Source organism: Chelonia mydas, chromosome 20 (genome assembly GCF_015237465.2).
Source record: "Chelonia mydas isolate rCheMyd1 chromosome 20, rCheMyd1.pri.v2, whole genome shotgun sequence".
Lineage (NCBI taxonomy): Eukaryota > Metazoa > Chordata > Testudines > Cheloniidae > Chelonia > Chelonia mydas.
The window spans coordinates 6,581,188-6,599,041 of NC_051260.2; the positions used below are offsets into that span (position 1 = coordinate 6,581,188).

At 48.1% G+C, this 17,854-nt stretch overlaps 1 protein-coding gene across 1 annotated transcript; it reads left to right on the top strand.

Moving 5' to 3' along the window:
* The first annotated feature begins 896 nt into the window (after positions 1-896).
* Positions 897-12,717, top strand: LOC114021625 (maestro heat-like repeat-containing protein family member 1). The gene is made up of 11 exons (XM_037884263.2): positions 897-1,315; positions 1,979-2,123; positions 2,593-2,633; positions 2,949-3,090; positions 5,324-5,376; positions 7,941-8,048; positions 8,401-8,520; positions 8,773-8,895; positions 11,271-11,423; positions 12,240-12,266; positions 12,592-12,717. Exons 1-11 carry the CDS (start codon positions 1,307-1,309, stop codon positions 12,715-12,717), a joined length of 1,047 nt encoding a protein of 348 aa, XP_037740191.2. The 5' UTR covers positions 897-1,306.
* Positions 12,718-17,854: the final 5,137 nt, after the last annotated feature.

Genomic DNA, 17,854 nt, shown 5'->3' on the forward strand with positions numbered 1-17,854 from the left:
CGTCTTTGCTTAAAAGAAGTACAATATTTTAAGTAGGGCAGACAGAGAAGAGGTGGCAGGTTATATAATAAATGGGTACAGTGTTATCAGACTTTCCAGTATGGCATCACATGGCATCAGTAAAGTTATCAAATAACTTAAGATATAAAATGGAACTGCTATGATTATTACTCAGAGATGACACGCACTTCCCTCATAGAGCTGTTTACAAAAGGCTGGGATTTTGCTTAACTGGGGTGGTATAATTTACATGAAGCACTGTCTGACACATTTCAATATAGTCATTTGAACTCCTCCCTCTTCCAAGGTCTCATATCTGTCACACAGATCTTGGATCTTGGATCCTGAATGAAAGCAGGGAAGGTGGTTCTATCGACTCTGGCCACTCTGAGCATCACAGACTGTCTCAGGAGCCTGGAAAAGCTTGCTGCATCTTTCACTCACTACATGCTCTACTCTACATGTACTAGTTTAAAAATATCTTCAATCCGTATTTCTATCCATGGACACAGCCCCGGGCTCCAGACACTTTGTGCTCCATGACTGAATCCATGATATGTATGAACATAAACAGTTCAACCTGACAGTAAGTTGTTGAAGATCGTAGCTCTGCCTGGCCGCCTTTTCTACATACTCTCCAAGGGCCTTTTGTCCCACAAATTCCCCCCTCCAACTTAAAGAAGGCTGCTTTTTCTCATCGGACCAGTTTATGGCACTCCTTTAAACTGAAATTCACGTAGATTCAATCAATATTTAGTCCGTTGTAAAGGAAGAGCAGAATTAGGCCCATTGATAGGAATCACACTCACTACACACAGAATGACCAAGCTGGTTGGGGCATCAGAACAAAGAGATTGGATCCCCCTGGTTCTGCATATTTATTTCCCCTGGGCAGAATCGGAATGTTTTTCCTCAGAGATCAAAAGATGAAACAGTTTTTCAAATTTTAAAAAATTGAACACTGTTGGGGGAACTCTTTTGTGTTCAGTGAATCATTCCCTTCATTTTAGGGTTTTCCTAAGCCTGGGATCTGACCCACCAGTTCGGAGTTTCTATTATTCTCTTCCCTTCAGATGTTTGTGCACTTCCAGTGCAGTATAAAAGCAGGCGTAGGTCAATGCTCAAGATGGCTTTGTAAGAGAAGGACACTGGTTCTATTGCCAGTGTCTTACTACTAGCGAATAAGTTCTATGTAGCTATCTCACAGCAGGGTACAACACTTCTCACACAGGATGTTGAGGAAGAAAGCACGATCCAAACCCTGTGCATTGACATCCTGCAATGTCTGGACACCTCAGTCAATGGAATGACCCAAGTAAGTGACCTCTTGCTACTGCTTCTTGAAATAGGGACGTTCTTCCTTACGTTCCTTGTACCCCTCCACAAGGAAGCTTTCTGCACAGTCAGCATAATGGAGGATCAGCATGTCAAATTCATGTCAGGGATGATGTGACCCCTTCATCATGGAGTAAGCGGTTCACATTAGAGAAAAGATATCAAGCAACTTAACTGGAAGGAATCATGTTGCAGAGATCGTCTCTTAATTCTTTCCACTGTCTGAGTGCAACTTCCCCTTAGATCCCCCATGAATACTTCTGAAATGTAGAGTTGGTGATCCTGGATTTGAAGAGATATTGGGGCTGGGACTGTGCCTTATATAGGTCTGTCAAGTTCTGGGTAAGCTTATGGTATTATCTAAATATCTCCATAATGCTCTAATGCTGGGAAAGAGGATTCATCTCTGGGTGAGAGCCCAATTGCTCACCAAACAAGATAGTGTCTTTAAAAGACAGAGTGAGGGGGCACCGGACAGGTAGAGTGAGTTAATGGGGAGAGAGAGGTGAGGTGATAGGTTAAGGAAGGGTCCTTGATGAATCAAAGGAGAAGCTACATGACAGGGAGGGATTCGGACATCAGGATACTGGAGGTGGGGGAACGGAAATAGCTCCGTACTGAACAGTCTCGCTCTTCTCTGCAGGTGTTATGGCCAAGGCTGCTGGAGTATGTGGTGCCAGCTCAGTACACGGGTACTTTGAAGCCTCTCTGCAGATGCCTTAGGGAACTGGCTGAGAAAAAGCAGCAGGAAGGAGAAGCAGCTGCTTGCCTCGACTACAGTGGACGAGGTTTATAACAGAAACTCTTTCATTTCTTCTCTCCAGGCACTAGGAAATGAACAGGTTCAGTCTGCTCCAGTTCTCTCATCTGCAATCAGGAGGCTCAGATAAATGAGGGATGGTCTTGTGATTACAACACGGCCATGGGAGGGAGCTAGGAAATGTGGGTTCTGTTCCCAGCTCGCCACCAAAATTCTGATGTGACCTTGGGGAAATCACTTGATCTTTCTCTCTCAGCTTCCCCACTTGTGAAATGAAGGAGTAATTCATGCCAAGCTCACAGAGGTGCTGTGAGGTGGAATTCATACACGTTTGTAGAGCATTTTGAGATGCTCAGACTGAAAACACTATGGAAATGCAAATTATTATCAGCTGTATTCAACATTGGTGGGCATGTTGGAAATGGATAGGTGAAGAACATCAGCAGGACTCTCTGCAAAGCCTGGCATAATTAACGCTATTCTGTTTCTTTCCCTAGTGCAACTCCCTACACCCCAGGGGCTGCTGGCGCGACTCCTGGTGAGTAGACCATGAGAACAGGTTTTCTGTGGAATGGGAGAGTTAACTATACAAATTGGTTTTGTAGCTAGATGCTTGACTTAGGCTGAGGAATGTGTATGATTGGGTCTCTCTCTCTCCGGCCTCTCCTGAGACACACTGTTCTGCATCCTCCTACTAGCTAGAATGCTTTCTTCTTCAGGAAGGCACTGCAGTAGAAGCAACAACTCTATTGGATGGTCTCCACAATGAGAGTCTCTGAACTATTCCCTCCCTCAGGAACAAACGGGTATTGTGCCGACAAAACTTAGCCTGTTTTTTCTCTTTCATTGACAGGTAGTAGCCTCATCCCCTTATGAAAGAGAAGGACACGGATGTGCTGCCTTGCAGTTACTAAAGGCCCTGCACCAAACTATCCATGCAGCAGTGGGTGAGATGTGGGTAGCAGAGATCCCATCTCTGCTGCAGTACATTGAAGGTAAAGTGCTAGTTAGGAGGAGTGTGGTCCATGGAGAATAGAAGGGAAGCCAGAAAATGCAGCTTCGTATTGACGTGTGTTGTGCCATTCCTGTTGCAGTACGTGGGAACAGTGGGGAATTGAAATGGGGCTTCTAGGCCCACACTTTTCCTTCCTCTGGATACCTGTGAACCACTGAGGCCAATTCAAACAGGGCAGAATCAGGCCAGGAAGGTTTCAGCTGAATGGAAATTTCACAGCACTTTCCCCCATACCTTTGCTAGGTTATTTTTTGGGAAGGTCAATATGCATGAAGCTGGAGGTTAGTGGAAGATTTTGGGGTTACATATAGAGTCTGATTTTGCAAACGGACTTTTTCTGAAAATTAAACCCCAGGTTTACTTTCAAGGGGGATTCAATTAAAAAACCCAGAGTTTGTCTTTCTGTAAGGAAACCTGAGCCATAAAAGCTAGGCTGGCCAAGTGGGTGCCCTAGGGAGAATCTAGGTATTGTGGGCCTAATAATGTCTTTCACCAATTTTACAGTGGTCTGAATCTATTGACGTCCATGGAAAAAACCCTTCAGTCAGCGTAGGCTGCGTCTACACGGTGGCGTTATGCCAGCAGAGCTCCAGTGACGTAGCTGCGGCTGTCTAGTCTCTGTGGAGCAGGACAGACCCTAAGTGCAGCACAAGCCCGATATGTTTCTCATGAACGTCGAACCCCCCAATGGACAAGTGGGTTTGATATTCCGAAAAAGATTTAAAAAAATGAGCTGTATCTTCCCTCCTTGCTGTGGCTGTACAGAGTCCCCAGCACTACATTGTGCCGACATTAAAGAAGGCTAGGTTAGAGCTGGACACTCAGAAACAGGGCCAGATTCTCAGCTGATGTAAATCAGTATAATTCCATTGACTTCAGTGAAGCTACACCGATTTACATCCAGTTCGGATCAAGTCCAGAATCTCTGATTCTGCAGGAAAAGTTTGTATTCCTATTAAACCCAGTCTTCTGATGTGCTGAACAGTTTTGTGAGGTGCTCAGCACCCTCAGCTCCCATTCAAGTCAAGAGGAATTGGGAGTGCTCAGCATCTCACTCCTGGTGGGTTGACGGACCCTGAATAAAAATGCCAGCAGGGTACGTAACATCTGACGAAGTGAGCTGTAGCTCACGAAAGCTTACGCTCAAATAAATTTCTTAGTCTCTAAGGTGCCACAAGTCCTCCTTTTCTTTTTGCGGATACAGGCTGACCCGGCTGCTACTCTGAAACAGGACATTTTCTGTTGGTCCAACAAAGAACGTTGGCGCAGGTCCCTGTGACGGCGCAACGACTCACCCCTGCAGCGCCTCCTGCTGGCCATCTGGGAATTAGCTCTTTCCAGCACAGAGCACCCTCTGCAGGCCCGTGTCCCTCTCAGACCCCGGTGCCCTTTTTACCCAGGGTGCTGCCCCCTGGCAGTACCCCCTCAGTCTCTATGGGTCTCCCTTCTCTGGGGAACGCCCAACCCTCTAATCCCCACCTTGCCTCAGTCTGGGCTACTGCCCATCATCATCATCATCATCAAGCCCCTGCACCTTGGGGCAGATTGCAGTGTAAGAGCCAGTCACCACAGGCAAGGGGGTTTGGGTCTGCTGCCTTTCCCTGCAACGCAGTACCCCTATGGGCCTTGGACCAGGCCCAATAACCTGGGGAGTTGCCAGCCTAGAGCTTCCCTGCTCCTCTGGCCTTTCCCCAGCCCGCCCTCATTCCCAGTACCCTTTCTGCAGGCAGGCCCTGCTCCCTTCAAAACTAGAGAGAAAGACCTTCTCCTACTGGCCCACGGCCCTCTTATAAGGGCCAGCTGGGCCCTGATTACCCTGGCTACAGCTGTGGCTGCTTTCCCTGTCAGCCCAGCTCTTGTTAATCCCTTTCATAGATTCATAGATAGCAAGGTCAGAAGGGACCATTATGATCATCTAGTCCGACCTCCTGCACAACGCAGGCCACAGAATCTCACCCACCCACTCCTGTGAAAAACCTCTCACCTCTTTCCCTCCTACAGCCCTCGCCCAGGGCTGTTTTAAGCCCCTCAGGACAGGAGCGGGGTGACTCTCCCAGAACCCAATAGGTACAGTCCCATTTCGCCTTGAAAGCCCAGGTATGTTACAGCTTGGCAGACCAGGAGTTTTAGAAGGACTCATTGCAAAGGAGATACCTGGGATGACTCTTCTTGCTAATCTAGGTGACATTATTGTTTTGCCTCCTGCTTTATAGGAAACACAGAGAATTCCCTGGACCATGCACAGTGGGAGCACATGCTGCTTCAGGTAGAGGATGGCTTTCAGATGTATTGTCACAGTCCTCCCTTCCCCCTCCAAATGTATCAGCTGGGGAAACAAATAATGATAACTTATTCATTATAAGCAGAGCTGGTCAAACCATTTCATTTACAACTTTTGTTCAATTAAAAATGGCCTTTTTATTTTCATGGGACATTTTCAAATTTTTCAGGGTTCTTTTTTTTTTAAACACAAAAAAAAACCCCAAAACAAAACAAAATAACCCCAACCCAAATAGAAAATGTTTAGTTTTTTGAAACTGAAGCTGATTTTTTGGGTTTTTTTTTCCCAGTTGCTTTGCTGTTTGTCTCCTTCCTCCCTCCCCCCCCCTTTTCAATCACAAAATGGAAGAGGGGGGAAAAAGCACGGGGATGAGGGATAAAGGGAAGGAAATGGGGAAAACAAAGAATTGAATAATGGTCATTTTTGATTTTGAAAAGCAAAATATTTTTGTGTTTTCACTTTTCATTTGTATGTTGAAAAATCAAGAAAACAAAAAAATCCCACTTGTTTTGTGAAATGGACTTACTATTGTTCAACCAGCTCTAGTTATAAATCCCTCTGTACTACCCCTGGGAACAACACAAAACTTAACCAGAAACCCAGCATGCTAATGGTGCTAATGCATCACTGGGGGACGTCTAAAGGATTTTTTTTTTCTATTTGCCACTCAAAAGAAAACTTGCTCTGAGAAACCCAAAAAGGAAAAGAGACAAGACAAGGTTTGGTGTCTGTATCTCATGGAGAAGCCTTTGTGGTCAGAAAGAGCTCTTTACAGCCTCATGTAAATCCAGACAAGGAAGATTTTTATGGCGAGGGCTGAAAATGAAAGGAAAGGACCTAGTGAGAAAGAAGCCCCAGAAGGTTTGGAGTTCCATTTGGGGTTGGATTACACTCTAGAATTTCCCATTCCAGATCCAGCCTCATTTGAAATTCTTTGGGCTCAAAAATCAACTAAGATTAGGTTCTCTTGTGAGGCTTCTGATATTTCCTGGCTGTTGTTCAAAAGTCGGGCCTGAAACAGCAAAGTGCTGAGAGTTACTAACCTCTGGCTGACTTCAATGGGAGTTGAGGGTGTGACCCCGGGTCCTTTGGGTACCCACTGACAGAGGCCACAGGAGTGCATAGGGTTCTTAGGATTCCCTGGATCTGATTTCTATATCATCAAAGGGTGTCATGTAAAGCCTTTCCTGGATGCCTGTGCCACACGGCATAATCCTCATAATCATTGCACAGTGACTGGATGGATAATATCTAAGGCGTTCTGGTTGTCTACTGAAATTGATGCTTTGAAGGTCTGTGAGTTGGGGCTGGTCACCAGAAGGTGATAAAGAAGTTTCTTTCAGGCAGAAGATGCTTAGCTGCTTGAATGGCTGTATGCAGACTGAGTAATTATTCACAGTGGATGCTAATCAATAGAGCAAAATTCTAATCAAGTGATTGCAAAGTCTCCAGAGGAGATTCAAGACAAGAAAAACAAACAAACAATAGGGGGTACCCTGTTTACAAGCGGACAATGGATGCTTGGAACTATATCTGGAGGTCCAGAGGTATCCTGCACCAGGTATCCTTTACCTATTGGACAAATTGCCAAGTGGCTTGTCTTATGAATGGAGGATCACATTTGGTCTGGGTGTTTCCTGCTGGGAGAGAGATTTGGGGGAGCTATCCCTTGTGAGACAGGGGACTGTTTGGTTCTTTAAGTTGAAGCTCTAGAAGTGTGTTAGGATTTTATTTTTATGTAACCATTTGTTTCCATTAATTTTTCTTGCTGCTTCTCAAATCTCTGATCTTGGTGAATTAAACTCTACTTGTTTTCACTGTCAATGTATCGAAGTGTGTGAAATGGAGCGGTGATGCTGAGGTGAAACTGGTAAGGTGGTGTGTAGCAAACCTCTGAATTCTGTGAGTGTCCAGTGGAACAGGGGCTGGACATTCTGGGGATGCCCAGAGGGCTGGGCGGTTGGAGTGTACCGATTGCTTATCTGTAGAAGGACAGTGGAGCCTGGATGGGGTGAGAAGGGTGTGCTTGTGTTTCCTGTGACTGGCAGAGTCAGGAGCTGACACTTGGCAGGCACAGAGAAGGCTTCCTCGTGCTAAGGGCAGGTGGTAGTGAGGTCCCTCACAACCCTGGGTACCCTCGGGAGGTGTCATAAAGGGTCCATAGCACTTCAGAGAAGGTGCCTGGTCCTTCGTAGTCCAGGGCCCTTTGTTCAAAGTTGACTAGACCCATCGTCCATCCACTCGAAAATCATTCCTCAATGGTCAGATGTCTTGGCTCCATCTCATTCTCCAATTCACTGTCCATCTGGGTTTGGGGACTGAGAGGAATCCTCAGGCAAAGGTTCAAGAACAAGAGGCAGAGGAAGTCTGGATTGTCAATGTTTATAGTTCTCAATAGGGAAATAATCTTCCCATGACACCTGAATATTGGAAAGTTTACAACAGAACAAGGAAGCAAAAACCAACCAACCAACCAAAACCCCAAACCCCACAACAACCCCCACATTCTTGCAATTAATCATCTGCTTTAACTCTGGTTTTACACTCAGTTCCTAAGAACATCTCTGGAGATGATAGACGACAGTGCCTGGAGCAGCCAGATATCCCTTGAGTTGAGCTGGCAGATGGCCGGCTATGCCAGCCCCTCCAAAGAGAAGGTTTGTTCTCTGTTAAGGTTTAGTTTCCAGTTACTTTCCCCTGAAATTCTGATTGGAGGGCTGCATCAGGCTTCTCTCAAGGCTTCATTATTTGATATTTTATTCTGCGTATAAAATGTGTTTGTACTTATTCCCTGCTCTCTTGCCCCCCTGCCCTTCCAATATTTGCTTGGACAGGCTGCTTGTCTGTACTGCATTGTTGGTTCTCTGGCTGGGCTAGACGATGGGATGTTTCTGCAGGCTGAGTGCTTGGACTTGGCTATCTTGTTCCTTCCTGAGTGTTGCTGAGCTGGGTCTGTACTGACAGGCACGTTGTGTTCCTGATATCCCAGGGCTGGTCTCTTTCTTTCAGAGTTTCCTGTATAAGGCGCTAGGAACGTCCTTAGCAGCTTGTCAGGACCTGGTCCATGTTAAATCACAGATTCAGACACTTCTGACGACAGCAGATTATATGGAAGCCCCTGAGAGACAGGTGAGGCCTCTGTCCCTCTCCCCATTTTACCAAGTAATCCCTGAATGCTCCCTGTGGGGCTCAGCTCTGAGTTGGCCTGGGACAGATGCCATTTTGCTTCCTATCCTCTTGATTGCTATTTCACTCAGCGCCCGCTCCCCATGTGTCTCAGGCCTGATTGGCACTTTACACCACTTTGGGTGAAAGGAATGGACTCGTGGGATCTATCAGGCACCTGGTTCGATCCTAACCTGTATTTCTCTTGGGTGACAGGGAGTGGTTTCCATCCTCGCAGTCTGTGCTGAGAGCCACTTGGACCTCACCTTGAAGGCACTTCAGGAGTTTGGGGCTGCAATGAGCCAGGTTAAGATTTCTGGGTTCGTCAGCCGCCTGAAGGTAAAGGAGCCAGGGGGTTCTCTCAAACTTCCTCTCCCTCTAAAGCAGGGGCAGCAGCCCCGCGGTAGTGTCTGCTCCGGTCAGCTAGCATTGTCCCCCAATGTATGCGATCTACGTGATGCCTGCAGTTAAGCAGAGAGGAGCACAATGTGGAGCTGGGGTTCTCTCAAATGATTTTTATCGTCTGATGTCTCATGGCTTGAGCGCCCCTCCCATGCACAATGTGTGGGAACTACATCAGTTGCTTGCATGGAAAAGCATTGAAGGTATTTTTAGCTGTTTTTTATTCCAGGTTAGTAGCTGGAAATGAGGAGGTGTTGCAAGCAACATGTGGCTTACCAACCCGCTTTAGGTAGACCACCAGTGGTCTATGGATGACAATTAGGGAACCTCTGATTTAGAGCAGTGGTTCTCAACCTTTCCAGATTAGTGTCCCCCTTTCAGGAGTCTGATTTGTCTTGTGTACCCCAAATTTCACCTCACTTAAAAACTACTTGCTTACAAAATCAGGCATAAAATTATAAAAGTGTCCTAGCACATTATTCCTGAAAAAAGACTGCTTATTTTCCCATTTTTGCCCTAGAATTAGAAAATAAATCAACTGGAATCTAAATATTGTCCCTGCATTTCAGTGGGCAGTATATAGAGTAGTCTAAAGAAGCCATTGTATGAAATTTGAGTTAGTAACTTTGCAAGTGCTTTCTTTGTCGTCTGCTGTAAAACTAGGCAAATATCTAGATGAGTTGATATACCCCCTGAAAGACCCCTGCAGACCCTCAGGGATACAGAAGTCCCCCCTGGTTGAACACCACTGATCTAGAGGATAAGAGCAGGAGACTAGGCCTCTGGGCTAAAACCCCTAAGCTTATTTTTACCAGCTTAGGTTAAAACTTCCCCAAGGTACAAACTATTTTACCTTTTTGTCCCTGGACTTTATTGCTGCCACCACCAAGCGTTTAACAAATATATAACAGGGAAAGAGTCCGCTTCGAAACGTCTTTCCCCCCAAAATCCTCCCAAACCCTACATCACCTTTCCTGGGGAAGGTTTGATAAAAATCCTCACCAATTTGCATAGGTGACCACAGACCCAAACCCTTGGATCTTGAGAACAATGAAAAAGCAATCAGGTTCTTAAAAGAAGAATTTTAATTGAAGAAAAAGTAAAAGAATCACCTCTGTAGAGTCAGGATGGTAAATACCTTACAGGGTAATCAGATTCAAAACATAAAGGTTTTGCCTAGAGGGATTCTCTAGGTACAAAAAGACACAAAAACCGGAATATACATTCCCTCCAGCCCAGCTTATTTTATCAGTCATTTAAACAAAACCGAATCTAACTAGATTGCTTATTCCCATTGCTGGCTCTGCCATTTACTCACTGTGCAGCCTTAGGCAAGACATTTAGCGCCTGATCTTGTACCCACCAGTGTCAATGACTAAGCTCCCGTGTACTCCACTGCTGTCGGTTCAGCCTTTTCGGCTCTCTGGGCCAGAGTTACCCAGTGGGAATGATGGAGACGGGGCAGCGAGTTCTGTGGGCTCATGGTGCCCGGGCTCCACCAATATTCCGGGCTCGGGGGCCTGGCTCCATCAATGTTTCCCTGCTGCACCCATGCGCCTCCCCCAGCCCCGCCTGCCTCCCCCGAGTATCCCCCGGCCCCCACCTGCTGCCCTTGCTCACTGCCCAGAGCCTGCAGCTCATGCTGACTCTGCTCTGCCGGCTTCAGGTATCAACTGCTGCCGCAGCGTCCTAGTGCCCCCTTCTCCCTCCACTGGTGCCAGGGCAGGCTGCCCTTCCGCCCTAGCCCTAAGCCTCTCCAATGCCCCAAAGCCCTCATCCCCCACACCCACCCCTCTGCCCTAGCCCTGAGCTCCCTCCCACACCCCAAACCCCTCATCCTCAGCCCCATAGCCCTCACCCCTGCACCCCTCCAATCCCCAAACTCTGTCCCAGAGCCTGCACCCCTCACCCCCTCCTGCAAACCCACCCCCTGCCCCAGCCCAGAGCCTGCACCCAGCACCCAAACTCCCTCCCAGAGCCTGCACCCCAGAACCCCTCCCCCACCCAACTCCCTCCCAGAGCCTTAGGCAGGTGGGGGGGCGAAGTTGGGGGCGGGCGGGTTCTGGGCACCACCAAAATTTCTACAAACTTGCCACCCCCGGCATGGAGATACTAATATCTCCCTGCCTCACACAGTGATTATATTGCTTTAATACTTTTTGCAAGAGGTTTGAGATCTTTGGCTGAAAAGAGCTTTGCAAGTGCAAGCTGCTCTTGCTGCTGTGAGCAATTCCTCGGTCAGCAGCAGATCAGAATTCCAAGGCCAAATGAATCAGAAGAACTTGTCTCTTGTGATGTTTCCTATTGTCTAGGACTACCACCATGGGACAAGAGGCAAGACTCGCCGCACCCTGATGCCAACATACAGCAACGTGGCTGTCCATGCTCCAAAAGAGCAGCTTCTCTCCCGAGTAGAGGCAGACATCACAGGGAACGTCATTCACCATCACAGAACCAGTTGTCAGGTAAGAGCTTTTGCATGACAACTGTGAGGGGCATTACCCTGAAGTTATAGCATTGCCTCTGAGTTTATAGAGAGAGGGCTTGTATTTTCTAAAACTCTCCTTTGAGCAATAATTTGTCACATAACTCAAATTTAAAACTGTAATGGAAGGAGCGTGAGCTGTCACATGTTGTATCACTTTTGTTGCTCTTCATTGTGTTTTCTCCAGTTTTTCTATATTCTTCTGAAATTCTGTCGAGCACAGCTACACAGTAATTCAGACGCAGTCACACTCAGGCTATTCAGAATAACACTCTAACTCCCCTAATATGTATGTGTATCTAGCTCTATCTTTTGCTACCCAAGAGAGAATAGTGCTAGCTTGTATTTAGTTTATTTGCTGTCACTCTGTTTCTTGGACTCACTACTTCCCTTACCTCTTCTCTGTCGTCTTGTTTGTCTGTGTGCTCGTTATTTCTGTTCCCTAGGTGTCTGACTGCTGGTACTGACTCTCCTCTCAGTGCAACCTCGCCACGCCACTTTGCCATTCAATTCTGCCCTGTCTAACTGAGACTCTCATTTAGCCATTGTCAAAAAAGTTGATCACAGTTGAACCAAACGGATATCTTCCAGAAGTTCACAAATGCAAATATTCCGTAGGATGGCCCTTGATATTGACCTCTGCAAAACACCCCCTCTGGATACATTTCCTGCCTTTTGGAAGATTTAACAATCATGATTTCTCTCTGCTCCATATTTGCCAGCCAGGCCATTTTGAGGATGTGTGTTATGTGGGACTATATACATTGCTAATAGCTGTTTTGCTTTCGTTTTTCAGGTGCTGGGCATCGCTCTTACAAACAAGGTAAATTCTAAATAATCTGCCCTCAGCTCTTGCCTTTTCTATCCACAAGTTGCTTGTTTAAATTGCACAGAGCTTGATTTCCTTGCTACATCAAGCAGGAGTCCTGGCTGCTCTGGTGTAAGTGGCCCTGGATTTCTTTCGTGAACCTGGGTTTTCTCTTCTTCTGAGGCGGGTGCAGAGCCGGGGTCCTCTGCCTTCTGGGGTCTGTGGACACCTCTCTCCTCTCCTGAGGCTAGATTTAATTCCTGATCTTTATCTTCTGGACTCTGGTTCTTCTCTCCGTTTCTCATCCACATCCTCTTGTTTCTCCTTCTGGATTATGTAGGACATGCACCTAAAATTAACCCTCATCCAGAATGTCACAGAGATTAGCTGTGCCATTTTGGAGACCACAGACTCCCAGGAGTTCGAATTCTCAACTGGAGCTCCTTGGCTACATGCTGGTGAGTGATTAGGAGCTTTGAGGACTGAAGTACAAAGGAGTTTGTTGTAATGACATAAGACTGGTTTTCCAGGTAGATGTGGTGGTATCCATTGGCTGTGACTGTACCACTGCAGTCTCATGAGCTACCTGCACGGCACCCAGAACGCTGCTGGGTCCACTCTGAGCTTGGCAGAGATGCCGACCTATTGTGGGCTGTAAGTGGCAGGAATGGCTTGTGTCTGGTGAGTTATCTTCTGTCCTCTGTATAGCCTGCAGATGGCCCTACGGTCCATTTCTGAGGCAGAGAGCCTGCTGAGCACGGTGTCTGCTTATTACAGATCTGGCATATGGCCCTCACTGTTTGCAAAGGTGAGCCCACAGCTCTGCTAGTCAGAGATGGAGCCCTTGGGCTCCAGCCCCCCTGTTTTCAGAGGCCAGGGAAGATCAAGCCCCCTCCTCACCTAGGACTCAGGTTCCTGCCAGGTTTGGCTAAACCACAAATGGCAGGGCTATGTGCCTGGCCCATTCTCATAAATCAGTGCAGAGCAGTGTCAAAACTGTCCCATCCGTCTTCTCCTTAGCTCACCCCAGCAGGGCACAGAGGAAGTTTCCACATGCCCCCCATGCTCCTTTGCCACTCCAAAGCTTTTGGGTTTGAAACAGATCAGATCCTACCACTTCCTCCTCCCATTCATCTGCTGTGGGGGAGGTGAACCCCTTCCTCAAGCTGTCAGCCATCTTGGCTGCAGCCTGGGGTGTCCTCTTCTCCCCACCACCCCCCGGTGGGGTAGGAAGTGAGCCCTTAAACAGGTGAGAGAATCCGGATGGGTGTCCCCCCTGCAGAGCTGGACATAACCCAGCGGTGACTCTTGGGCTCTGGCTTCCAGGGCCAGGGGAGGCAGGGATGTAGGGCCCTCCCCAGCACTGACAGGTCCTCTCCGGGGCTTTGTCTCCACCGCTGGACTGCACGTACACAAGGAACCCAATGTGTCTCTTGGTTATCCATTGCCCGTACCTCCAGGTGAGCTGTGACGCAGGGTCTCTTGACTAATGGAACCCACCGTATCCAGGGCCGCTCTCTGAAAAGGTTTTACGTGTCTCTGGGGCTTTCCTCACACCATGGCAGGGCTAAACACACCTCCTGCCACTGCAACAGCCTCACTAGCTCCTTTCCACACCGTTCAGCCCCATCTTCTCACCCCCATGGCTGGTATGCAGCAGTGGGAGCTCTTCCCACACCTCGCTGTGGGGGCATTGTGCAGAAAGGGCAGCCTAACGCCAGGCTCCTTAATCCATATTTGGGCAGCTAAGTAAAGCCTGTGTCAAGGGTGCCTGAGCCCTTGAAGGAAGAGTTCCTCTGTTCACCTGTGACAGAACAGGGGCACTCTGGGTAGGCCTGGTTAGGGGTGGGTAGCATCCAATGTGATGTTTGGGAACCAGGAAGGGGGAATGGCTCCTCAGCCCAAACCCAGACACTGGGAGCAGGGCAGGAAAAGCTGCAGGCCCTCCCTGGGCACAGGGATTAATTGTCCAGAATGGGAAGGCCTGTGAGCTCTTGCAGGGAGGGTTCTCTCACTTGAGGAATGGAAGGGCGGGGACCTGACCCCTGGAGGCAAGGGGAATGCTACAGCAAAGACTGTGTAAAGCATAAAGGAGGCTGCAGCGCTTTGGCTGCCCATAGTTTCGGTTGTGAATGATCACGAAGAGCCTGTGGCGAAGGCATCAAACAGGACCCAAGGCTCCTGTGCCAGCCCTTCTGAGCTCAAAAACCTTGCTGAATGATGGCAATACTGTGTTTTGCCAGGAGGTGGCGCTCTGAGATAGTGACACTCTGAGAGCCTGGTTTTCACAGCTGCGGAGCACTGGCCTCTCCCAGTGATTTCACTGGTCCTTGTGGATGCTCCGTGTTTCTGAATCACAGAACACTTTTACCAAAATGCCCACACGCGGATTTAGGGGCCTAACTTCAGGCTCCTAGCTTTGCTGCTCTGACCTGGTGCATGTCTGCAGGATGTTGCTAACTGCGAACATCAGTATATTAATGGACATAATAAGAAACCGTAAAGGGAAGTGAAAATACACCCTCTGGGCACCGTAACCACAGTAACATTACATCCTGTAACATTACTCCCTTCACCTCTCCATTCCCAAGCCTCTGGGTGAGTCCACGGGGACTTGTTACGTCAGCATAAGGTCTGGTATTTTCACTTCCATTTTCCTTCCTCAGGAATCCAGAGCTGTTCGCTCTCCCAAGCACCTTGAACCTGATCTCTAGGGCCTGGGGAGTTTACAGGTTAAGCCACTTCACCACAGAAACCTAGAAGCACCCTAATTTGCTCTGCCAATGATAACAAACTCCGCAGGTGGAAATAGCCGGTGGAGTTTAGAAAGTCCAGGGTGAAAGGTGCAGCTTGTAAGCGCTGCTGGAACAAAGAGTTGGATACAGAAGCTATTTTTGCCTCCGGAGGAAGTTTCTATATAAATATTGCTACAATACTAACTCAATGACTCAGTATCATAGATCCCCATAGGCTCCCAGCCTACCAGCATTTACACATGTGTTTAACTTTGGCCATGTCTCCGTGTAAATGTGCAGGTGTGCGTGGCCGTCCCTCACTGTCAATCTCCAAGGGCGGCCACACCTCTTTGCTGTCATGCACCTGGAATGGCAGGCTCTACCAGGAAATTAGCTGTCTCCAGGGCTCAAACCCTCAGGCAGGATACAGCAGGTAAGAGTCTAGGAGCCCAGCCTTCAGGCAGGGGTGAGCAGCAAACACAGTCTAGGGGGCTCTGGCAAGGGGTGAGCGCCCAACACAGTCTAGGGTCCTAGCTCAGCAGATGGGAGACTCACAGGTGAGTAGGGGGACGCAAGCACACCTGACTCCATAGTGTCCCAGCCCAGGACCCTAACAGTGGCGGAATGGTCCGCCACTGGGTCAGCGGGGATCCGCCTGCAACATGCTGATTTAGTATCAGGCCAGCCAGCACTCTACCAGACAGCTGTCTAGTTTCCCTGGACCTACTTCCTACTCTCCCCAGGTTTGGTACCTCGCTGCGGTGGGAATCTGGTGTCTCCTCGGGCTACACCGCCCGTGGCAACCCCAGGGAGGCCATGCCTCTTTGCTACACAGCACTACAAATTTGTGTCAACGTAAATTACTTTAGCATACAGCCATCACAGTTATTACAGTGCTTGTGCGTGTGCACACCGCACTCCTTGAGTCAGCGGTGCGTGTCCTCACCAGGAGTGCTTGTATCACTGCAGAGTGCACCATGAGTAGCTATCCCACGGTGCAATTCACTGCCATTCCAGCACAGAGTGATTAGGGAAGTTTTTGAAATGCCTCATGGGGCTGAAATGAGTCACGCTCTGCAAATTCTGCAGGCTCAGGCGCCCTGTGCTCACAATACTCACGAGAGCTGTGCATGCTCCATGCTTCTGTCAGAGATGGCAGACAGTGAGAAGGGACGCACAGGTTTTTGGGGATTTTGAAAAGAGGTGTGAAATATTATGGGATGCAGAACACTGCATTATGGGAAGTCGAACACATGCTCCCAGTCACCCCTGCATGTCCTCACCAGGAGTGCTTGTGTCAATTCAGAGTGCAGTGCATGTTTGGAGTGGCTCATGATCATGAGTGCCTAACTCAGAGCAGACTGCCAATATCAGGGCAGACACCCCAAGCTGGTGGTGTGTTCTAGAATTAGATTTCACCAAGCCAGTAACAACTGTGAACTCCTGGATCACTATATGAGCCTTACCATGGAGTCACAGCCAGTCCCCTTAGACCTCTCCAGTCTATCCTGCCACCCAGACAAACTGGACTTAGTGATAAATGGTCACTTACACCAAAAATGACACAACATTCAAGTTGCTTCTATTCCCAAGAGACCAGTCACCTACCCCAGATTACTTGGTACCCTCGATCCTGCACCAAAGTGATGCCTGTAGCCAATCCTGTAATAAACTAGCTAAAGATTTATTAACTAGGGAAAAGGACGAAGAGTGTCATTTACAAGTCAAAGCAAGTGAGCATGTACAACCAATGAGTTACCATCTAACTCCTGAGAGTGACAGAATTGTCATGATCTGTGAATTCAAAGTGTCTTTCAGGGCACCCCAGGCAGTCCCTGGGATCTCTGGCATCAGTTTCAAGTCTCTGGTCCTTCAAAGTTCAAACAGCCACAAAGGTGCTGTTTCTTCTTGTCAGGGGTTTTTATTCCCTTCCCCCACAGTTCAAGGTGATGGGGGTAGGGGAAGCAATCAAAAAAGTCTTTTGTCCTCTGATGTTCCACAATGGTTTGTCTGGTGTCTATGGGCCTTCTTGTGTTGGCCAGAAGATGACAGCTCCTGCAGCAAACTAGTATTTCACACTTGGTAATGTTTCTCTTCTCACTGTGGGGGCTTCCAGTTTCAGAGCAAACACTGAAACTTACCTTATAAATTGGGATATAGACATTACCAGTGAGATTAATGCAGCAGCAACAAACAAGCATTTCACAGAGTCTAAACACTGAACACATTCTCATAAAACTAATCCTTATTATGAGCAAAACTAACCTGCTCTGGTCTCCAGCTCTGAGGCCATTCGTTCTTAGCTAATGCCTGCAGCCTGGACAACAGCTGTCTCTTAGCCTGTCAGCCTCACACTCGGTGCCTAGGAAATCACTTAGGAGTCCTGCACTTAGGACGGAAGAAACCCATGCACCGCTACATGCTGGGGACTGACTGGCTAAGCAGCAGTTCTGCAGAAAAGGACCTGGGGATTACAGTGGACGAGAAGCTGGATATGAGTCAACAGTGTGCCCTTGTTGCCAAGAAGGCGAACGGCATATTGGGCTGCATTAGTAGGAGCATTGCCAGTAGATCGAGTGAAGTGATTATTCCCCTCTATTTGGCACTGGTTAGGCCACATCTGGAGTATTGTGTCCAGTTTTGAGGCCCCCCACTACAGAAAGGATGTGGACAAATTGGAGAGACTCCAGTGGAGGGCAATGAAAATGATTAGGGGGCTGGGGAACAAGACTTACGAGGAGAGGCTGAGGGAACTGGGCTTATTTAGTCTGCAGAAGAGAAGAATGAGGGGGGATTTGATAGCAGCCTTCAACTTCCTGAAGGGGGGTTCCAAAGAGGATGGAGCTCGGCTGTTCTCAGTGGTGGCAG